The 24,350-nt window shown below is 43.9% G+C and overlaps 1 protein-coding gene across 7 annotated transcripts in view; it reads right to left on the reverse strand.

Annotated features, from left to right (window-relative positions):
• TENM2 (teneurin transmembrane protein 2) overlaps positions 1-24,350 on the reverse strand; it is a 1,009,203-nt gene that overhangs the window by 34,380 nt on the left and 950,473 nt on the right. For all 7 annotated transcript variants that reach the window (XM_060094960.1, XM_060094959.1, XM_060094962.1 and 4 more), the window contains 2 exons: positions 18,394-18,569; positions 16,592-16,827 (listed from right to left, as the gene is read on the reverse strand). In XM_060094960.1, coding sequence (XP_059950943.1) covers positions 16,592-16,827; positions 18,394-18,569 — 412 coding nt within the window. The remainder of the gene's footprint in view (positions 1-16,591; positions 16,828-18,393; positions 18,570-24,350) is intronic.

The following is a 24,350-nucleotide window of genomic DNA, read 5'->3' on the forward strand; positions in this document are numbered from 1 at the left end:
TGTTTGTTTGTTTGTTTTATAGATTATACCTGTAAGTGAGATTATACAGTATTGGTCTTTCTCTGTCTGACTTATTTCACTTAGCACAATGCCCTCAAGGTTCATCCATATTGTTGCATATGGCGGAATTTCCTCATTTTTTAAATGACTGAATAACATTCCATTGTATACCACATTGTATACCACAACTTCTTTATCCATTCACTGTCAATGGACACTTAGGATATTTCCATATTTTAGCTATTATAAATAGCTGCTATGAACATGGGGAAACAGATATCCATTGTGTTTTTCCTTCAGACATATTCCCAAAAGTAGAATTGCTGGATCATATAGTAGTTCTATTATATTTTTAATTTTTTGAGGACACTTCATACTGTTTTCCATAGTGGCTGCACCAATTTACAACCCCACGAATAGTGCACAGAGTTCCCTTTTCCCCACATCCTCACCACATTTGTTAACTCTTGTCTTTTTAGGATGGTCATTCTAATGGGGGGGTGGTGGTGGTGGTGAGGTGATATCTCATTGTGTTTTTGATTTGCATTTCCCTAGTGATTAGTGATGTTGAGCATCTTTTCATGTACCTGTTGGCCATCTGTATATCTTCTTTGGAAAAATTTCTATTCAGGTCCTTTGCCCAATCCAATTTTTAATTTTTTTTTTTTGCCATTGGATTGTATGAGGTTTTTTTTTTTTTGGCTGTACGCGGGCCTCTCACTGTTGTGGCCTCTCCCGTTGCGGAGCACAGGCTCCGGACGCGCAGGCTCAGCGGCCGTGGCTCATGGGCCCAGCTGCTCCGCGGCATGTGGGATCTTCCCAGACCGGGGCACGAACCCGTGTCCCCTGCATCGGCAGGCGGACTCTCAACCACTGCGCCACCAGGGAAGCCCTGTATGAGGTTTTTAAAATAAATTTTAGGGGGCTTCCCTGGTGGTGCAGTGGTTGAGAGTCTGCCTGCCGATGCAGGGGACACGGGTTCATGCCCCGGTCCGGGAAGATCCCACATGCCATGCAGCAGCTGGGCCCGTGAGCCACGGCCGCTGAGCCTGCCCGTCCGGAGCCTGTGCTCCGCAACGGGAGAGGCCACAACAGTGAGAGGCCCGCATAACGCAAAAAAATATATATAATAAAATAAATAAATAAATAAATAAATAAATTTTAGATGTTAACCCTTTATCAGATATATGGTTCACAAATATTTTTTTCCAATTCTGTAATTATCATTTCCCTTTGTTGATTGTTTCTTTTGCTGTGCAGAGCTTTATAGTTGATGTATTCTCACTTGTTTATTTTTGATTTTATTGATTGTGCTTTAGGTGTCATATCCAAAAAAATCATTACCAAGACCCATATCAAGGAGCTTCTTCCTATTTTTTCCTCTATGAGTTTGATCATTTCAAGTCTTACATTTAAGTCTTTAATCAATTTCAAGTTAATATCTGTGAGAGGTCTAAGACGGGTCTAGGTTCATTATTTTATATGTGAATATCCAATTTTCACAGCACCACTGATTGAAGAGATTATCTTTTCTCCATTGAGTATTCTTGGCTCCCTTGTCAAATAGAGTTGACCATACAAGCTTGAATATATTTCTGGGCTCTCAGTTCTATTCCTTTGGTCTATCTGTCTGCTTTTATGCCAGTACCATACTGTTTTGATGACTGTAGCTTAGCAGTTTAGCTTGAAACCAGGAAGTGTTTGTTCTTCCTTCTTAGGATTTCTTTGGTCATTGGGGTCTGTTGTGGCTCCATATACATTTTAGAATTTCTTTTCTACTTTTGTAAAAAATGCCATTGGAATCATAATAGGGATTGCATTGAATCTAGAGATGGCTTTTGGTAGTTTTGACATTTTAACAATCTTAATTCTTCCATTCAATGAAATTGGGACACCTTTCCATTTATTTGTGTCTTCTTTGATTTCTTTTATCAGTGTCTTGTATTTTTCAAAGTAGAAATCTTTCACCTCCTTAGCAAATTTGGTCCTAAGTATTTTATTGCTTTTGATGCTATTGCAAATAGCATCATTTTCTTCATTTCTTTTTAAGATAATCCATTGTGAGTGTATAGAAACACTACTGAGTTCTGTATGTTAATTTTGTATCCTATACTCTTGCCAAGTTTGTTGATTATATCCAACAGTGTTCTGGCATAGTATTTAGGATTTTCTATGTATGAAATCATGTCATCTGCAAATAGAGATAATTTTACTTCTTCCTTTCCAATTCTGATACCCTTTATTTATTTTTCTCGCCTGACTGCTCTGGCTAGAACTTTCAATACTATGTTGAATAGGAGTGGTGAGAGTGGGCACCCTTGTCTTGATCCTGATCTTAGGAGAAAAGCTTTCAACCTTTTACTGTTCAGTATGATGTAGCTATGGGCTTGTTATATATGGCCTTTATTGAGGTATGTTCTATCTATACCTAATTTGTTAAGTGTTTTTATCACAGACAGGTGTTGAATTCTGTCAAATGCTTTTTTTCTGCATATATTGACATAATCATATGAGTTTTTTCTTTCATTCTATTAATGTGGTGTATCACACTGACTATTTTGCATATGTTGAAACATCCTTGCATCCTAGGGGTAAATCCCACTAGGTCATGGTGAATGATTCTTTTAATGCACTGCTGAATTTGGTTTGGTAGTATTTTATTGGGAATTTTTGCATCTATATTCATTAGGGATATTGGTCTGTAGTTTTCTTTTCTGGTTTTGGTATTGGGATAATGCTGGCCTTGTAAAATAAGCTTGGGGGAGTGTTCCCCTCCTCTTAATTTTTTTGAAAGAGTTTGAGAATGATTGGTATTAATTCTTCTTAAAATGTTTGGGAAAATTCACCAGTGAAGCCATCTGATCCTGAGCTTATCTTCATTGGGCAATTTCTGGTTATTGATTGTCTCCTTATTAGTAATTGATCTGTTCAAATTTTCTATTTCTTCCTGAGGCAGTGTTGGTAACTTGTATGTTTCTAAGAAATTTCCATTTCTTCTAGGTTATTCAGTTTGTTGGTGTATAGTTGTTCAGAGGAGCCTCCTATGATCCTTTGTATTTCTGTAGTATAAATTGTAATGTGTCCTTCTTCATTTATAATTTTTTTAATAAATTTATTTTATTTTATTTTTGGCTGCATTGGGTCTCCGTTGCTGCGCAAGGGCTTTCTCTAGTTGCAGTGAGCGGGAGCTACTCTTTGGTGCAGTGCGCGGGCTTCTCGTTGCGGTGGCTTCTCTTGTTGCGAAGCATGGACTCTAGGCACATGGGCTTCATTAGTTGTGGCATGTGGACTCAGTAGTTGTGGCACATGGGCTTAGTTGCTCTGCAACATGTGGGATCTTCCTGAACCAGGGCCTGTATCCCCTGCACTGTCAGGCAGATTCTTAACCACTGCACCACCAGGGCAGCCCTTCATTTATAATTTTGTTGATTGGGTCCCTTCTCTTTTTGCCTTGGTTGGTGTACCTAAGGGTTTGTCAGTTTTGTTGATCTTTTCAAAGAACCAACTGTGAGTTTGTTTTATATCATCTATTGTTTTCTTGTTCTCTTTATTTATTTCTGCTCTTTTATTTCCTTCCTTCTGGTAACCTTGGGCTCAGTTTGCTCTCCTTTTTTCTAGTTCCTTAAGGCATAGAGTTAGGTTGTTTCTTTGGAATCTTTCTTGCTTCTTAGTGCAGATGTTTGTTGCTGTGAACTTCCCTCTTAGAACTGCTTTTGCTGCAGCCCATAAGGTTTGGTATGTTGTATTTCCATTTTCATTTGTCTCAAAATACTTTTAAAATTTCCACTTTAGTTTGTTTTTGATCCATTGGTTGCTCAGGAGAGTGTTTTAAAATTTCCATGTATTTGTAAATTTTCTAATTTTCCTCCTGTTACTGATTTCTAGTTTCATCCCACTGTGGTCAGAGGAGAAACTTGCTATGATTTCAATCTTCTTTAATCTGCTAAGCCTTGTTTGGTGGCCCAACATATAGTTTATCTTAGAAATTGTTCCATGGGTGCTTGAAGAATGTGTTTTCTGCTGTTGTCAGACAGCATGTTCTGTATATGTCTGTAAGGTCTATTTTGTCTATAGCATTGGTCAAATCTGCTGTTTCCTTATTGACTCTGTGTCTGAAGGATCTATCCATTGTTGAAAGTGGGATATTAAAGTTCCCAACTATTTTTGTGTTGCCATTTATTCCTCCTTTTAGCTCTGTTTTTGTTTTATATATTTAGATGCTTCAGTGTTGAGTGTATAAATATTTATAATTGTTATATCTTAATGGATTGACCTCTTTATCAGTATATAATGAACTTTTCTGTTTCTTTTTATCATTTTTAGTTTAAAGTCTCTTTTGTTTCCTATAAGTATAGCTACTCTTGCTTTTCTGGGGATTATTATCTGTTTGAAATATCTTTTCCATCCTTTCACTCTCAGTCTATACATGTCTTTAAGGCTAAAGTGAGTATCATATAAGGCAGCATATTGTTGGATCTTTTTTTTTAAAATCAATTCAGCCATTCTGTATTTTAATTAGAGAATTTAATGTTTGCATTTGAAGTAATTATTGATAAGTAAGGACTTACTGTTGTCATTTTGTTCATCATTTTCTGGCTTTCTTGTAGATGCATTGTTCCCCTTTTCATATCCTGTTGCCCTTTTTTTTTTTTTTTTTTTTTGGCTGCGCTGTGCAACTTGTGGGATCTTAGTTCCCTGACCAGGGATCGAACCTGGGCTCCCTGAAGTGGAAGTGTGGAGTCCTAACCACTGGACTACCAGGGAATTCCCCTTGCTGTCTTTTTTTGGTGTGTGTTTTGATGTCTTTTGGTACCAGTGTTCTCTGACTTCTTTATCATGTTCTTCCATGTAATTACTACAGGTTTTTCCCTTTGTGGTTACCATGAGGCTTATGTAAAATATCTTAAAATGATAACATTCTATTTTAAGCTGATAACAACTTAGCTTTAATATAACTCTTGAAATTTACACTTTTACTTCTCACATTTTGGGTACTGATGTTACAGTTTACATATTTTTAATACTATGAAACTACTAACAGATTATAGTAGTTATGATTATTATTTTTTTAAACTTATAACTAGAGTTGTAAGTGAATTCACACTACTCTTACCATATTACATAATCTAAGTTTGACTATATGTTTACCATTAAAATGAGTTTTATGCTACTTTCTTCTGTTTTTATGATGCTAATTAGTGACCTTTTACTTCCACTCAAAAAACTCCCTTACCATTTTGGTAAGGCAGGTCTAATGGTGGTGAACTCCCTTGCTCTTGTTTGCTCATGAGTCTTTTCCTTCCTTCATTTATAAGGACACCTCTGCTGGGTATAGAATTCTTGGTTTACAGGTTTTTTTTTTTTTTTTTTTTTGTGGTACGTGGGCCTCTCACTGTTGTGGTCTCTCCCGTTGTGGAGCACAGGCTCCGGATGTGCAGGCTCAGTGGCCATGGCTCACGGGCCCAGCCTCTCCATGGCATGTGGGATCTTCCCGGACTGGGGCACGAACCCGTGTCCCCTGCATCAGCAGGTGGACTCTCAACCACTGCGCCACCAGGGAAGCCCTTCCTTTCAATATTTTGAATATATCATCCCATTCCCTTGTGGCCTGAAAAGTTTCTGTTGAGAAACCTGCTGTTAGTCTCATGGAGATTCCCTTGTATGTAATGTCTGTCTTTTGTCCTGCTGCTCTCAACTTTCTTTATCTTTGACTTTTGACAATGTTAATTGCAATGTGTCTCAGTATAGTCCTATTTGGGTTCAACCTATTTGGGGTCTTTTGGGCCTCATTGATCTGGATATCCATTTCTCTTTTTTGGTTTGGGAAGATTTCAGCCATTATTGCTTTAAGTATACTTTCTGTTCCTTTCTCTTTCTCTTCTGGAGTTCTCATAATGCAAATATTCTTTTTTTGTGTGTGGGGGTGGGGGGCTTGTGTCTCATAAGTGCAAAGGCTTTCATCACTGTTTTTCTTTCTTTCTTTTTTTTTCTTTTTTGCTCCTCTGACTGGGTAATTTCAGCTGTCTTGTCTTCCACGTTGCTGACTTTTTTTTCTTCTGTATTGAGTCTGCTTCTGAAGCTCTTAATTGAATCCTTCAGTTTAGTTATTGTATTTTTCAGCTCTAGAATTTTTTTCATGGTTTTTATTTTTGTTCAACTTCTTGTCATGTTCATGAATTGTTTTCCTAATTTCATTTGTCTGTGTTCTTGCATTTCACTAAAGTTCTTTAAGAGGACTATTTTGAATTCTTTGGCTGACAGTTCATAGATATTCATTTAAATAGGCTCAGTTACTGAAGTTCTCTTAGTTTCCTTTGGTGGTATCATATTTCCCTGATTTTTCATGAGCTTTCATTCCTTACATTGGTATCTGTGCATTTGAGTAAGTGATCTCTCTTCTAGACTTTGTAAGTTTGCTTTGGTAGAGAGAATTCTTCGCCAGTTAGCTCAGTTTCAGTTTCTGCAACTGTCTGCTGATAACGACCTTGAGCAGCTGGGGCTTGCTATCAAGGTCTATTTTTGGATGAGGCAACTGCCTGAGCTCTGAGGGCAGGGGTGGGAGGGTGTGCTGCTGACGGAGAACAGTTGGATAGGACTCTTGTCTTGGTTCCCTGCCGAAGTGAGGCTGTAGGATGGGCTCTGCAGTTGCCTGGGTTCTCTGGTCAGGCTTACTAGACCATTGGGCCTGGGTACTGTACTTAGCAGTAGGTATCTGCCCTGCCCTGCCCTAGTGGGGCAGCAGAATGGAATCCAGGGTCTGCACGGCTTGTTTCAGGACTTGAATTTGGGAAGAGTGTATACTGAGTTCCCTCTCCAGATGGGGGCTACAGGTTTTGCTCTGCAGATGGGAAAAACCTCTCTGTTCAAGTGCCACTGTAAGCAGGGCAGATGGATGGGCTACATAGCTTCCCATGTGCTGTGGTTAGGTTCCTTGGTCGGGTGGACTGAAGCCTATAGTCAGCAATGAGTGGGGCTACAAATTAGTTTCCCTGCTTGGGCGCAGTGGAAGAACTAGCTCCAAGGTTTGTAAGGCTATTTGTTTGTGATCTTGATTCAAACCAACCTCTGCCCCAAGTTCCCTGGCCAAATAGGGCCACTGGCTTTGCTTTGCAGGTTATCAACTCTGCCTGCCCACCCCTCTGTTCGAGCTTGCTGTGCTATACAGCCTCTACATGTTCCCACCAGTCCCCCTGGCCAGTCAGGGTGGGGAGACACACTCAGCAGCTGGTAGGCCTAGGGTCTGCTCTCATGCCTGGGTGGGGCAGGAGGGTCCATTTCAGGCATCTCCCAAATTTTCTGAACAGGCTTTCTGGTTGGAAGGGGCCAAGAGCTACACTTAGCAGCAATGGAGCTGTGAATGAACTCCCCCTGTCTGGGCATATCAGGGGAACCCTCCATGCCTGGTACTGACTTTGCTCTGGGGCAATCAGCTCTGCCTGCCTGCCTCCTGGCTTGAGCATTACTGGGTTTCCATGCCTTGGAGGGGGAAGTGGGCAGATCAGCCTCCAGAGCTGGTAAAACTCCTTGTTTGAGGACCTGGCTTGCACCCTGCCAAGTTCCCTGCTCAGACTGATTTGGTTCTGCAGCTGAGCAAAGCTGCTGGTTGTGATTACTACCTGGACGCTGCAGGGAGGGGCTCGGTCTACCGAGATCTGAGTGCCGGTTGTTGCGAGCCCCTCCCTCTTTCTCCATCAGGATCAGCTCCCCAGTGGTTGAGCCCTGCAGATTCTCCTGCAGTCCCTGTGGGGTAGCCGCTCTCACAAAGCAGCTCACAATGCTGAGGGTCCCAGATGTCACCCACGAGCTCTCTTTTCCCACTAGTGGAGCTGTGTTGGCCTGGGGGAGGGGCAATGCAGTCAGTGTGCAGCTGCTCTTGTTACCCTTCTGATACACGTCTTGATCTCTGTGGTGCAAGGCGTGGGGGTGGGGTGGGGTGGGGTGTGGCTCAGCCTCACCCTGTGTTCTAGGATGCTCTTGGTGGTTTCCTGTCCATATGAATCCTTGTTAGCTGCTGTGCTTGTGAGGGCAAAGTCAGGGATGACCTATGTTCCCATCTTGGTGATGTCGCTGAGTTAACTTTTGAAATACATAATTTCTATAAAAATGCCTGATCCTTCTAATACTTAAATATAATAAATTCACTGGAAGCTGAGTCAAGGAGTTCAGGCCCGCCGTATAATCTAGTCAAATATGTTTAATTGTGAGGGTCCCTTTATTAAAGAGGAGGTGCCTGGGCTATGGGGTTCGAGATCTTGGAGGGTCTGACAGGCATGCTCCTCTCTTCATAGGCACCTGCGCCCAACTTCAGAGTGTGCAGGAGCTTTCATTTAGCCACACTGTTCTCTTATTCTGAATTCCATCTAAAAATATTTAAATTAACCTTCAGGCTTCCTGGAGAACATAAAAGTTATTTTGAATTATTTTCACTGCCAGGATCAGCATAATTCCCTTCCCAGCCAGCTCAGTAGGTATTCAGTGATAGAGAAACCGGTTTTTAAATTAATACAATTTTGTGTTTGTAAGGAAGCCATTATTTTTAATTATTGGGCATTTTCCTCAGCCTGGCTTGCCCAGTTAATAAAACTCAGCTCTTTAGCATGGTTTTTATTTTTGCAGAGGGCAGACTTTGGGAAGTAGTTTCCCGATGTGGAATCTCCCTCCAGAATGTTTTGATCTCTCCAGGCACACGCCTGTCACAAGGAGCCTTGTAAAAAAAAAACCCTGAGAAAAGGAAACGCTGTCATTAAAATGGCCCTGCTGGGCCTATAACTGGTGACTCTAACTTAGCTTGAGGGGCAACGTTGGGAGCTGGCGAATCGAGAAACTGGAAAGAGGAAGTGAACGCTGGGCTGGATCCCCTCCTGGAAATGGCACTGTAGCACAGCAGGAGAGACCTCAGTTAGACTTACAGTGGAATCCCTTGCCCATCCCACTTCACGTCTGGGAAACCCAGAAAAGATTAGTGAGGGAGGGCAAGAGATTCTCCATGTCTGGGAAAGCTGAAAAGCAGACCGCCCTGCTTGGAGAGTTTAGTTATTCACCCGCCCAGAGGAAAAGCCTGGCCTAGATGACATCTTCATTTCCTTTCTGGGTCAGTCCTCTGGGATTTAAAAAGCAGCTCCCATACAAGACTCCATGCTATGATGGGATCAGGGATGGAGCAGACGTAACAACTTGCTATAAATTTTTTTTTTTTTTTTTTTTTTTTTTTTGCGGTATGTGGGCCTCTCACTGTTGTGGCCTCCCCCGTTGCGGAGCACAGGCTCCGGACGCGCAGGCTCCGGACGCGCAGGCTCAGCGGCCATGGCTCACGGGCCCAGCCGCTCCGCGGCATATGGGATCCTCCCAGACCGGGGCACGAACCCGTATCCCCTGCATCGGCAGGCGGACTCTCAACCACTTGCGCCACCAGGGAGGCCCAACTTGCTATAAATTTAATATTAGCTTAAATAATGCATAATTAGAAGGGTAAGCCTCTGCAAACACATTAAATAATGTATTCCCCAAGCAAACATGATTTTTGGATGATTTGCTATTTTGGATGGCAGTGAGGTAGAAAGGTGGAGAGACCTGAATTTGAGTTGCAGTTTTTTTTTTTTTTAAATGTCGGTTCATTCATTGGTTTGTTTATTTTACTTTTATTTTTGGTTGTGTTGGGTCTTCGTTTCTGTGTGAGGGCTTTGTCCAGTTGCGGCAAGCGGGCGCCACTCTTCATCGTGGTGCGCGGGCCTCTCACTATCGCGGCCTCTCTTGTTGCAGAGCACAGGCTCCAGATGTGCAGGCTCAGTAGTTGTGGCTCACGGGCCTAGTTGCTCCGCGGCATGTGGGATCTTCCCAGACCAGGGCTCGAACCCGTGTCCCCTGCATCGGCAGGCAGATTCTCAACCACTGCGCCACCAGGGAAGCCCTGAGTTGCAGTCTTAACACTGATCAGTTTTGTCATTACAAAGCAGAACCTTTACTGGTCATGCCTCAGTTTCCTTATCTGTCATGGCCTGTGGGCTCCTAGTGGGTAGAGACTTTATCTTATTTTTCTTAGTGTCTCTATTATTTTGGAACACGCTTGGTGCTCAAACATTTGTGAGTAAGGGGGTTGAATTAGACCAAGTATAAGCACGCTGGCAGCTCTGATGATCTCAGCTCTAATATGAAAAACTGAGATGAGAAAATGTGAGCAGGACATTCGTGATGAGAAAATGTGAGCAGGACATTCGTGACTTCCAAGAATCTGAAAGGCTTCCTTCATTCTAAAGAGCAATTGGAGTCATTCTGGGAGGAACCCCCGAGACCTAGAACTTAATAGACAGAGGTTGGAGGGAGAGGATTTTCATGATGTCAACTTAAAATCACATCCACTCATTCAGCATTGACTGAGCACCTACTCTGTGCTTGTTAATGTGACCAATATTTAAACTAGAGCAGGACAGTTAGGGCCCCTGACCTCATGACCTTACAGGTCAGAGGAGGATAAAGACACACGAACCAACAATGAAAAACATCGTGTGGTGATGAGTGAACAGAGGAAGGCACTATGGGAACGGAGGAGGGACACGGAGCCAGAACTGGACGGACGAGGCCAGCTTCCCAGAGGAACTGCTGCCCCAGTGGGGCCCAAAGTATGAGACTTCACAGGTGAGGGCAGGAGATGAGTCAGGGAGAATAGTCCAGAGGGGGCAGTCAGCAGGTGAAAGCTCGGGTGGTAAGCGAGGGCCCTGCCCAGGCAGAGAACCTCACTTCTGATGCTGTGGGAGTGTTCTAGTGGGGTCAGGTGGTCCATAGGTAGGGATGTGGCAGAGAGGAGGGGTGTCTGATATGGAGCCTCAGCCCAGACGACCTGAACAGACTTGGACTTGTCATCCTGCAACCTGAACTTGTAGAATTCAAGTATGTTGCGTGTCTCCTAGCCCCTCAGAAGCAGGGAAGGCAGTCCAGCCTGCAGATGAATGCTCCTTTGTGTTCAACAGTGGGTACATCTGGGGAGGACGTCTATGCTTCTAAGATCCTTAGCAGCACCAGTCAGGCCCCAATCCCTTGACCTCACCACCCCGCCAGCTAGTCTGCTCCAGCTACACTGGCTCATGTTCTGCCTCAGGGCCTTTGCACATGCTGCTACCTTAGCACAGAAGGCTTTCTTGCCATTCCATTCCTGAAAATTTCCTACTCTTCATTCAGTTCTCACCCCAAATGTCATCTTCCTAGAGTGGCCTTAACCTAAATCAGACACTCCCTGTTATCTCAACCAGTTTTTTTTTTCCACAGCACCCATCACCATTTCTTTACACTATTTGTAACTTATTTGATTATCATCTGTTTCCCCTTGCTACAGCATAAAGCTCCATGAGGGTCTTTCCACTTTTCCATTGCACCAATCAAAACAGCAAGCAAGTCATCCGAAAGTAATGTTTGCTTGGGGGATACATTGTTGAATATATTTTGCAGAGGCTTACCCTTCCAATTATATATTATTTAAGTTAATATTACATCTATAGCAAGTTCTGCCTGCACGAGCACTGCTCAGAATTCAGTGTCTTGTCTGTTCACTAACATACACTCAGTGCCTCGTACAGTGCCAGGAACGCAATAGGTGTTTGAAAAAATAAAACGTTGGTTGGTGTAGAATGAATGCACTGTGGCAGGGAGGGCTGATAAAATTCAGGCTCTTGCGATGACTGCATATGTTAACAGACCTACCTGAGTGGGTTCCATGCAGAACTGAGTTCACGTGCGTGCGTTCACAGGCACACATGCACACCCGCCCCCCACCTTGTTCCTGCGTCACTGTCATTTGCCACAAAAGTAAAAGTAACATGAGCCAACGTGTAATTGCAATGTCATATTAATCATACAGAAACCAAAACAAAATTACTAACTCCCACTTCCTGGAATACTAATAACACTAATACCAGTATCATGATGGAAGATTATCTGGGAAGCAATTTTCCTTTTGTTCTGCTACCTACACATGTAGCTGTTTCTTGCTTTTGCAATCTCTATGTAAATCATAATCAGGAGGAAATATCCTAGAGGGTGGTTATATGCCTTCCTTATCAGAGAGAATCACGCGCTAAACCCATCTTAGGAAAGAGCAGAAATTTTAAATCGTAACAGGAGGAGGTTTCAGTTCTCTCTTCCAAAAGTCTAGAAAAAAGTCTTGCTCGAGGGGAGGAGCATTAATGCATTAAGAGGTCCTCAGGACCAGAAGTTCGCTTTATGATTAGGCTTTGGAGGGGGGGGAGGATGAAGAATATACCTGGGTGTGTATGAGTGTGATTTAACCATCTCTTCCTTCTGTGGGTGTAGCACCCCCTTTCTCTAAGGTTTCCCCATCTAGGAGTTTTTACTGAGATGTCCATCACACGAGACACATGTCCACGTGTGACCCAGCCAATCACAGACCCCCACCTGCCTGACCAGTGATTGGCCCCGGGGTGTGACTGCCATTTCATCTGTGCCAGGCCATTCAGAGTTCTTCCAAGGGATTTTAGATTTTAATTCTGTAAGAGATTGCTTCCTCTTCCCCCTGGGTCACTAAGCTGAACTGGTATATCAGTCTGGAGTCATCTTTAGCCAAGTCTGCCTGACTCCCAGGGTGAAGAGGTCACCAGTCGAATGTAGGGGTAAATTAGGCTAAGTGTCAAGGGAAATACTGCTAAGAGATGGAAGGGGGCTGAGAGAAGGATGTCAGCCTGATGATATCATTTGAGCTGGTGAAGTCGCTAAGGCTAGCTCTTCTCTGGTAGCGGCCCGCGAGGCAAGACAACGCATGCCCTTTTTAATTGGGCTAATTTGAGTGCACTTCCTGTCTCTTGCAGTGGAAAGATCCCTGACAGATATGGAGGCATTTATGCACTAAGCATGTTCCAAGGAGGCGCCTTAGAAGGGGGCATGGTCATCATACCTTCCTTTGTCACCCACTGTCTGAATGCCCATCCCATGGCACTTGTCACCAGGGATACAGCGGTGAGATGGTCCTCGTGCTCATGGAGCTTACAGGTACCCTGATGTAACAGCTTTGTGAGTTTTTTGAAGGCCAGAGGAAACAGGAAAGGGTGGTGGGTGGTGAGGGCCTGAGGGAGGAGGACTCTTTCAAGTGAGATTCCTGGAGAAATCCTTGGGAGGCATCATGAAGACCTTCCCTACTTTGAGTTTGGGCATGGACAGCCTCTCGAGATGTTGCCAAAGCAACCAAGCCATAAAGATTGTGGTGGAAGCGGGTGGCCACGGTCCATCCATCCACTATTTTACATTTCACCAGCCTTCATGTAAGAGCTGCTGATGCGTTCCTCACCTGAGAGGTGCCCTTGGCTGGAATGCTGGAGGAAGGGGTACCTAGTTTCACTGGGTACTGTTCTATGGTAATATCTTCACCGAGATTTTCGGTAAACTCCAGGGATGCTCAGAGCCTTGAGCCCTCACGTCACTCAACTGGCCAGGCTGCCGGGAGCTTGCCAGTCCCTGGGGAAGGTCAGGCGATTTGCCTCAATGCACAAGACCTTCAGTCACCACACCAGAGATGCTCTCCAAACCCCTTCTTATCCACGGCGGGTGGGGAGCAACGATTACATGGTGCTGCTTCAGTGGTAGCACCTGCAAGTTCATTCAGTTTCTTCCCCGTTGCAGGTGGCTGCACTGGGGCTGTCAGAATCTCACATCTCTGTCTTGGGGTTCAGTGCCCTGCCTCTTCCCTCCACAGAGCCTGGCAGGCCAGCCCCTGAAGGGCTTCTCGGCTTCTCAGTCTACATGATCACGGAAGGGGCCCCTTAAAAGGTGAGCACGACACAGCAACCCTGCGAGCTGCCAAATCCTGTTAATTGTGTGTGCTCAGTAGCTCTCAGATGTCCCTCTGTCTTCTCTGCTAATGATTTCGTTTCTTGTTTGGATTACCCCTCTCCTCCTATCCTGTCCCCCGTCTGATCTATCTTCCTCTGCACCCGAGGAAGCCTGAGAGGTCTTTCTAACGCGACAAATCCCAACACGTCGCTCTGCTAACCAAACCCTGGAACAGCCCCGCCACTGTCCTCAGGATAAATGCCAGCCTAGCAAACTATGCCCTTCCATTCCCTTCCCACCCTAACCCCGACCAACTCTCTGGCCACACTGAGTTAGTTTTCTGCAATGACATTCCTTTTCTTTGGGACCTCTCTGCCTTTTTACAGGCGACACTCTGTGTGACCACCCCTTGCTGATATATCTTTGCCTGGCTAATTCCTACTGCTCTGTAGAACTGATTCCAACTCTTCTATGAAGCAACCCTCAGCCCTGATCGGGATGGCAGGGACCCTGCTACGTGGTCACCAAATCTCCTTTCATTGTCTGTCTCCTTAGGCATGCAGAAAGACACCATTTCCTGAGCTTCCTTGCAGTTAAGTTGAAGTCACCCCACTGTGTTCTCACCAGGGAGGATGGCAGTGATGCCTGCCCTGTCTAGCCCTGCTCATTAAGCCCTGATTTCAGGGCTTATTTGTTCACATTTGTTAACCGATCACACCCCATCCTCCCCTGGCTGATACAGTGACGTACCCCTTCCCTTGACATCCTGGCCTCCGGGATAGCTCACGTCACACGACTCACATGTGACACTCCACTTTCCCTCTCTACCTTCTCCCACCTGCTCCCTGGCAATTTCCAGGAGTTGCTTTTATTTCATTCACTAAACAATTTATGAATTGAATTAAACTAAATGAGATGCAAATAAATTCCAGGCTTTCTCCCTCATTTTCAAATTACATTTTCAGTCCACTCAACCTGTTATAATCTCATAGTGATTTTCATTTAAGAGAGCTAAATGGATATGTGATTATTGTTACAGGAACTAACACCAGACAATTAAATGTTGAGGTGTTGATAGATAAAGCTGTGTTTCGATTTGCATAAACATGATGCCAGCAAATCTAACCCTGGCAGAAATTCAGTTATGAGACTTGCGTGCCTAACTTCTGCTAATTACCATGAGTACCATTATTACGATTTTTAATATTCAGAGTTGGGATTATAGCCATTTTATTTTAGGGCTGCATTTATCTTTATTTTGAAAACTTTTAGTCAAAATGCATCACTGATTTATCAGAGAAAAGGCACGATTACTATTTCTAATCAACGTCTATGGTGCAGTGTATCAAAAATCAATTATACAGCCCTGAAATCCAGTCATTAAGGATTTAGCTACTAATCTCATTTCATTTTTGTCTTTAGGAAGATACTGCAGCTTGCAACTTTGCAGATACCAGCAGAGGAAGAAAAACATGGGCGACTGCTGATAACCTAACGTGGAGAATTAAACTCCAGCCAGACAAAGGCGAGGGCGGAAGCTTAACATGGAGTGGCCTGGCTCTGCAGGGAGGTCACCTGGGCTGGCTGGATTTCAAGCCAATAACACGGCAGAAGTTATGACCCAGGTTTTGTTGAGCGTCAGCCTTCTAATCTCAGGAATTCCAAAGCAAAGCATGTGTTAAACCCTGCCGTATTGCATTATTTACCATCTTCCTGGTGAGTATCTCAATCTGCAATGATTTGATCTGTTAACTGACTTCTTATCTGCGGCCCCTGTTGTGCCATGTAGCTCCAGCGCATAGCACCGTGCCTGGCTCAATAAATAGGTGCTGACTTTGATGAAGACCGAGATCCCGAGGATTCTCCCCAGTGTGAGGGAGAGCCTGATGGTAAGAACCAGTCCCTTTTGATGCCACGTAAGTGAACAGAGCAGGAACCAGATTATCTGGATGACTGTTGCTCTAATCAGTAGGCTGTGAGGCCTGCTGGTTAAGAATCCTGGCAAGTGAGACAGACAGACAGACAGAACTGGGGCTGAGTCCTGGCTTTGCTGTTTGTTTGCTAGCCGCTGTACCCTTGGACCGGTTATTTAGCGTCCCAGAGCCTCTGTTTCGTCATCTGAAAAAGGGAGATAGTAACACCTACTCCCACAGGGCTCTTGAAAGTAAGATAATACAAGTAAAGCATTTAATGTAGTGCTCTCATCATAAAAGTCCTCAATACATGTTATATATTGGTTTTTAAAGCTGTAACTTGTGGGTACGTTACCTAGTCTGGGGAAGCTAGAGTTGGTTAAAACTTCCTGCTGCAGTTTGCTTGTTACTTCCTCTTAGGAAGCCTTCCCTGATGCCTGCAGGCTGGATGGTAGCACCTCCTCTGTGATGCCACCAAGCCCTGGATGTTCCTCTCTCTACTCACTTAACCCATCGGATTATCCTGAGGTTTATACATTCTACCGGACTGTCCACTCCTTGAGCGTAAAGCGCACATTATAAAACTGTCAGTACGGTAGCTATGGGCACCAATTCATTTGTTGAGTTGGGCAAACAGTGAAAGTTGACAGAGAAGATAGCGAGTGTGAAAAGAAGACCAGAGGGTTCTCTGCTTATAGCTTAAGGTAAATCCCCAGCTTTTCTAGTCCTAGGAAATGCAGAACGTTTTCTCCGAGGTCTGAGTCCCAGCAGGATGTGGCTCACGTGTCTCTCTCAGGGAAGAGAGAAAGGCACAATGGAAGCTTGGGAACTGGGAGATGGCCTCAGCTCTGGAGGAAAGGGGGTGTCCCCTACCACTTTGTGGGGACAAGTTGGGTGGAATGACTTACCCGGAGCTTCCTGCCAAAGATGGTAACTTTGCCTTTAATCTGTTCCTTTCTTAGGCGCCACTCGATGGAGTTCAGGCCATTCTCCATGGGCAGCGAGATGTTGCAGCGCCCAATGGTGGGGGTGATGGTGCCCGCTAGGACGTGGGGCTCGCTGTGGAAGCTGACGCCCATCCCGTTGGCGTACATCACCCGCAGGGTACCGTTGTTGCAGAGCTGGTAGCTGTTCCGCACTTGATCTGGAGAAATGTAAGTGGGGGCGGGGAGAGGGAAATATATTATCCACTCTGTTAGTCACAAGAGAACAGAACCCCTATTTTTGTAGGTTTCCATGGTACTTTGCAGCTGTCAGTGTAAGGCTGCCTTCAATTAGCACACACGCAGTGTTAAGGTGAGTAGCAGAGATGCCACTGATCCACAGAAAGAAAAACATTATTAATATGTGGCACTCCAGAAATAATTATGCTGTGATATTTTTCTTTTACTCACGGAAGACTATGAGGAGTACATTTAAAGACACCTCTTGCCTACACAATTCGTGTCAATCAAATCCCCGATCTTTAACATATATATTTTAACTTAAATGGAACAAAATAAAGGAAAACTACTTACAAAAATTTTTTTTCTCCTTTCGCCTACCCTCTAACCTGAGGCTGATGGTCTACCATAGGTCAGCTCCACTGCAAATCAAGTCTAGGATTCTTTGAGAAAACAAAGAGAAAAAGCAACCTTCTTGCCCCTCATGCGTTTGCTGCTGACTCCACCATGATGCCATCTCCACTCCAGAGGAATCTGAAGAGACTCAACTAGCAAGAGGGAGACCGAGCCAGCGGGTGCTGATAACGTGTGTGTCTTCCCAAATGGAATCTACACTAGTCAATCATTCAATCAGACTTCTGGCCTTTTCCTTTATCGAAAAGTTCCAGGTAGGAAATGTGAGTCGGAGACTCCTTTTATAGATACGATGCTTCCTGATTATTTGGGCAGAGGAGTCCAGCTGGCCTGGCCTCTAGAGGCGCTGGCTTTTGGGGTAGTGTGCAAGTGTGCACCTGTCACGACTGCAGCCCTCGTGCAGAAAGACAAAATCTACATCGTTAATCATCTGGCAGAGCAGAAACAGAGTCATGGAAACAGGCTCTGTCGTGGGATAAATAGTCCAGCAATGACACCATTTATCTACCGAGAGGACACGTTTATCCTCGGCCAATGGGCTAGCCCACTGACATTATATCTTCATTACCTGCGCAGTTCCTTTTCTTGCCAGCCTGTGCACTTGTCCTGGACTGTATGTCATGTCGAACAGCAAGAGTAACCACGAGGTGGTCAGAAACCTTTGAGGTCTTGGCAAGAGACTGCTAAAGGGCTCTGTGACTGTAACAACCCCACTCATCACACAAACGCTTGGAAGAAAGGGAGAATCAGAATGGGACCGAAAAACAGGTGGGCTCAAGAGACTAAAACCACCTTTGAGAAGGTAACTGTGTGTGTTGGGTTGGTGGGGAGTGCTGGTGATGGAGAGGTGGGGGCAGCGTACAGAGGGATGAAAACGGACATTTTCACATAAATATGTAGACATTCCCAACTATCCAGCCACTTGGTTCGGTATAGATGATATTCTCCTGCATCTGATTGATTAAGTCCTTTTCTACAAGATTGACCTCTTGCAGAGTTAGTTTGCTATGGACTAAAATAGCAAGCTGAGGGGTGGGAGGTCTCTGGAAGTCCTCCCAGGCTTGGTAACTCACACCTACCTCTGGCCTTGGCTGAGTCTGGGGTTGAAGGGTGGTGGTAGGTGAGGGGCTTACCTTGTACCACTGTGTAGGAGGCCTCCACAGAAGACAGGTTGGTAATGACAGTGACATCGTCATCACGGTTGGAGTTCTCAATGTCAATGGTGATGGATTTCTCCATTTCCCGGTGTAGGCTGGTCACCACCCCCGTGGGGCGTGTCACATTGGTTAGGCGGCCCTCGTGGTCATAGCTGGAGAACAGACACACTGGTTAGAAGCACAGTTCCTGGGACTGAAGGCTTCCCCAACACTCAGAACCACACAAGGGACAGACTCATGGTGCCAGAGAAAGAGAAACTGGCAGGTGGGGTGGCCAGGTGGTGCAGCACGCTGAGGCTCCTCGTCACAGTCATCAAAGCTCCAGCCTGCCCTGAGAAACAAACGGTGATGCTTTTTTCTACTACCCACTGATACACCTGAAAGCATACATTTCACCTTAGGCAGGGGGTACTTAATCATGCTTTCCCAAGTTAGTTAGTGAGAACAGCAACTTTATGCTCAGCTTTATGCTCTTTAATTTGTGTTCCACAAATTAAAGGACTGAATAATGAACAAATAAAATCTGAACAGACCAATTACTAGTAAGGAGATTGAATCAGGAATCAAAAACCTCCCACCAAAAGTCCAGGCTCACTTGGCTTCACTGGTGAATTCTGCTAAACATTCAAAGAAGAGTTTTCAAACTCTTCCAAAAAATAAAGGGGAGGGAACACTCCAAAGTCATTTTACAAGGCCAGCATTACCCTGATACCCAAACCAGCTAGGGACACTGCAAGAAAAGAAAATTACAAGCCAGTGTCTCTAAACATAAATGCAAGAATCCTCAACAAACAAAATATTAGCAAACCGAATTCAACAGTACATTAAAAGGCTCATACACCATAATTAAGTGGGATTTATTCTAGGGAATGCAAGGATGGGTCACATTGGCAAATCAATCAATGTGAAATACCACATTAACAAAATGAAGGAACAAACCGTATTATCATCTGAATAGATGCAGAAAAAATTCAACGACATGGGTATAGAGGGAACATACCTCAACATGCTAAAAGCCCACAGCTAACATCTCACACAATGGTAAAACGCTGACAGTTTTTCCTCTAAGATCAGGAACAAGACAAAGGATGCCACTGTATTCAACATAGTATTGGAAGTCTTCTTATCCAGAGCAATTAGGCAAGGGAAAAAAGGCATCCAAATTAGAAAGGCAGAAGTTAAACTGTCATTATTTGTATATGACATCATATTACATAGAGAAAACCCTAAAAACTTCACCCAAAAATCTGTTGGAATAAATAAATTCAGTAAAAGCTGCAGGATACAAAAATCAATATGTAAAATCTGAACTGCATCAAGAAAAGAATAAAATACCTAGGAATAAAGTTAACAAAGGGGCAAAACGCCTGTACACTGTTATAAGACACTGATGAAAGAACTCAAAGAATACACAAATAAATGAAAAGATAGTCCATGCTCATGGATTGGAAGAATTAAACTGTCCATATTACTCAAAGCAATTCCCTATCAAAATTCCAATGGCATTCTTCACAGAAATAGACCAAACAAACACTCCTAAAATTTGTATGGAACCACAGATATCCTACTAGCCAAAGTAATCAAGAAAGAACAAAGCCAGAGGCATCATGCTCCCTGACTTCATTTGGTGTGGCACTGGAATAAAAAACAGCCACGCAGACCAATGGAACAGAATCGAGAGCCCAGAAATAAACCCACACACACATGGTCAATTTACTTATGACAAAGGAGCCTAGAATATACAATGGGGGAAAGAACAGTCTCTTCAAAAAGTGGTGTTGGGAAAACTGGCCAGCCACATGGAAAAGAATGAAACACTATCTTATGCCACTCACAAAATACCACTCACAAAATTAACCCAAAGGGATTAAAAACTTGACTGTAAGACCTGAAACTATAAAACTCCTAGAAGTAAATATAGGCGGTAAGCTCTGTGACATTAGTGTTCGTGATTTTGTTTTTTTTGCATTTGACACAAAAGCAAAGGCAATAAAAGCACAAACCAACAAGTGGGATTATATCAAACTAAAAAGCTTTTGCCCAGCAAAGAAAATCATCCACAAAATAAGGCACTACACTGAATGAGAGAAAATATTTGCAAATCACCTATCTGATAAGGGAAGAATATCCAAAATATATAAAGAATTCATACAACTCAATAGCAAAAAACGCAAATAATTTGATTATAAAATAAGCAGAGGATCTGTATAGATACTTTCCCAAAGAAGACACACAGATGGCCAACAGGTACATAAAAAGATGCTCATCATCGCTAATTACTAGAGAAATGCAAATCAAAACTCCAATGGGGTGCCACCTCACACCGGTCAGAACGGCCATCATTAAAAAGTCTACAAGTAAGAAATGCTGGAGAGGGTGGAGAAAACGGAACCCTCCTACACTGTTGGTGGGAATGTAAATTGATACAGCCGCTATGGAAAACAGTATGGAGGTTCCTCAAAAAACTAAAAATAGAGTTACCATATGATCCAGCAATCCCACTCCTGGGCGTATAGCCAGACAAAACTATACACTCACTCCTATGTTCAAAACAGCACTATTCACAATAGCCAAGACACAGAAGCAACCTTAAGTGTCCATCGACAGGGAAGTGGATAAAGAAGATGGGGTACATATATACAGTGGAATACTACTCGGCCATAAAAAAGAATGAAATAGTGCCATTTGCAGCAACATGGATGGAACTAGAGATTATCATACTAAGTAAGCCAGAAAGACCACATGATATCACTTATATGTGGAATCTAAAATATGACATAAATGGACCTATCCATGAAACAGAAACAGACTCGTAGACCTGGAGAACAGACCTGTGGTTGCCAAGGGGAAGGTTGGGTGGGGGAGGGATGGATTGGGAGTTTGGGATTAGCAGATGCAAACTGTTACATATTAGAATGGATAAACAACAAGGTCCTACTGTACAGCACAGGGAACTATATTCAATATCCTGTGATAAACCATAATGAAAAGACTATATATATGTATGTAAAACTGAATCACTTTGCTGTACAGCAGAAATTAACACAATGTTGTAAATCACCTAGACATCAATAAAATCAATTTTAAAAGGTACACATTTTCAGTTTTAAAATAAATAAGTCATGGGGCTCTAATATACAGCATGGTAACTATAGTTAATAATACTGTATTACCTATCTGAAAGTTGCTAAGAGAGTGGAACCTGGAAGTTCTCATCACAAGTAAGACATTTTTTTGTATATGGTGACAGACGTTAACTAGACTTGCTGTGGTGATCATTTCACAATATATACGAATACTGAATCATTATGTTGTACCCCTGAAACTAATATAATGTTATATGTTAATTTTACCTCAATAAATAAGAAAATTAAACAATTCTACATGTATTGATATAGGGAGCTTAGTGTCCCCAAGTCTTGCTGCCAAGCAGGGACAATGTGAGGAGTGTATTCTGGGAGCCCCAGGCAGCGATTTAATTCCAATCCACTGTATTACCTGGACACCTACGATGTATAGATTGCTGCGCTTCATTGTGAGATAAACAGTAGCAACTGGAGAGTCTACTTTTGGGGAAGAGCGGATTGGGGTTGAGGCCAGACTCTCAGGGGCCAGAGGGAGAAAATAGATCTTCTTTAACTTTTAAGGGAGATTCTGCTTCCTATACCCATGGAGTGAGTATCTCCAGATTCAGGCCTCTTTGCAAATAAGTCTGCACATCCTGGCAAGGAGTTATGAGTTCCAGTAATGGGACCTCACGGCAACCCAGTGGAACCAGTCCTGCCTTGACTCATGTGGGGCTGGAGGCTGCATCTGACTCATTTCTTCAACATCTATTCACTGACTTCCTACTATGTGCCAGGCACCGTTCAAGGCTCTGGGGACACGGCTAGGAACAAAATGGATGAAAATCCTTGCCATCATGATGTGTGCAAGCTAGATGGAGAGAGTCAAAATAAACTGAAGTCTAAACTATAGTGTATGTCACACACTATTGCTACTATGTATGAAAGAGAGAACTAATGAGAACCTACTGTACAGCACAGAGAACTCTACTCAGTGCTCTGTGCTGACCTAAATGGGAAGGAAATCCAAAAAAAGAGGGAATATATGTACACATATAGCTGATTCACTTTGCTGTACAGCAGGAACTAGCACAACATTGTAAAGCAACTATACTCCCCAATAATAATTAATACAAATATATGGAGTATGTCAGATGGTGACCAGTGGAAAGGATTGAAATCAAGGCGGGAGAAGAGAGAGAGCACGTGTAGTGGTGGTTGTAATTTTAAGTACAGTCCTGTGACTGTCAGGAATACAGGCCACTCTCCCCCAGTCCAAGAACTTAGCAGACACCACAGAACTTCCAGAAGGCATTCCCACGTCTGCTCCATTCCTGCCGAGCTCTCTGTGAGGCACTTCCCATCACAAAGAGGATGTGGGAGAAAGGTAACAGTTAAAGGGACCCGTTCCAGGCTCCTTGAATTGCAGCGCCTGCTTATTCCAGGAAGTAACTCTTGAACCCTACTCCGTGGAAAGGCAACTTCCATCCCTCCCTCCCTCCCTCCCTCTGATCCGATATTCACTCCTTCCCCAGTTGCTTGGTTGGGAGGAGTTGCTCAGGACTGGAATAGCCCTTTACAGTGTCTCTCTTCCTGTCCTTGAGGGTGACGCGTTTTCTGTTCCTCTGGGCCCCAGGTTTACTAAGGCAGGCTCTGCCCTGGCAGGGGATGGGGGCGGTGCAGAAGCACGGGGGCATGGGGAGAGAGCGGGATAAATTCCAAGTGGAGTAGCAAGGAAAGACCAAATGTGAAAACTGCATTCTTCAATTCTGCTTCTCCAAAACGAATCTCCATCTACCTGACTCCTGTATTCACTATGCAATTGGTTCTTTGGAATCTGAGGGGGTGGGATAGAGATAGAGGTGCGATAAATCAACGGCTTCTCTCAATCCCATTAGCATCTACCCTTCGTTGGATTTCTATATGCCAGGTGCTTTGCTAATTTCTAAAAGTAGCAATATATCATCTCAGTGAATTATCACAGTGCCCCTATACGGTTTGCATTATTATCCTCACTTGACAGATGTATGGACACTGAGGCTCAGAGAGGTTAGGTAACTTGTCCAAAGTCAATAAGTAAGTATATGGCATTCATATCCTTGTCTTCCTGACTCCAAGATCTGGGAGCTTTCTGGTATACTGTGCTGTCTTCTGGGGAAGGCTGTGAAAACCTGTGTTCTCTCAGAGATATACCCACCAGGCTACATCTTCTATCAGGACCCGGTGGCCTACATCTGGGGAAAGTTCAATTCCAAGGCTGGGGCTTCCTGGAACTTTCTGAAACTGACTGACCATCGAATAGGGCCAGGATAATTCAACAGTGTTATTTTTCCTCACCTTTCTCTCCCGCTCCCAGAGTCAAGGAGGAATTTGTCTTTAGGGGTCGTACCTTCCCCCAACTTTTGGGACAGGTGAGTTCCCTTTTGGAATCCAAAGGAAGGCAGGAGTTCCCAATTCTACTCACAGCCCTGCTTCAGGACACTGGTGTGTAACGCAAAGAAGGCGAGACTTGGAGACCTGGATTGGAGTCCTGCTGCACCGCTGGCTCTCTCTGGGGCCTTGGGGGCGGGGTGACGGGGGTGGTGGTGGCTTCACGTCTCTGAGCCTCAGTTTCTTTATCCATAAAATGAGGATAATCACACCTGTACTTAGAAGGTCGTTGTGATGGGTGGGCGGGCGAAAGGCTTCTCTACCTATAAAGCACTATGCAGAAGGCAGGTGCTCTTACAAGCACTCACTGAAGGACAGATTGTTTTCTAAGAGCCTCAAGGCCTCTGTGTGGTTTTGTTCATCACTCTGTTAACTCCTTTCTCTAAAGTTTTCACTAAGGCTACTGCGGTCCCCACGGGAAGTAGAGTCTGTCTCTGA

Source organism: Mesoplodon densirostris, chromosome 3, assembly GCF_025265405.1.
Source record: "Mesoplodon densirostris isolate mMesDen1 chromosome 3, mMesDen1 primary haplotype, whole genome shotgun sequence".
Classification (NCBI taxonomy): domain Eukaryota; kingdom Metazoa; phylum Chordata; class Mammalia; order Artiodactyla; family Ziphiidae; genus Mesoplodon; species Mesoplodon densirostris.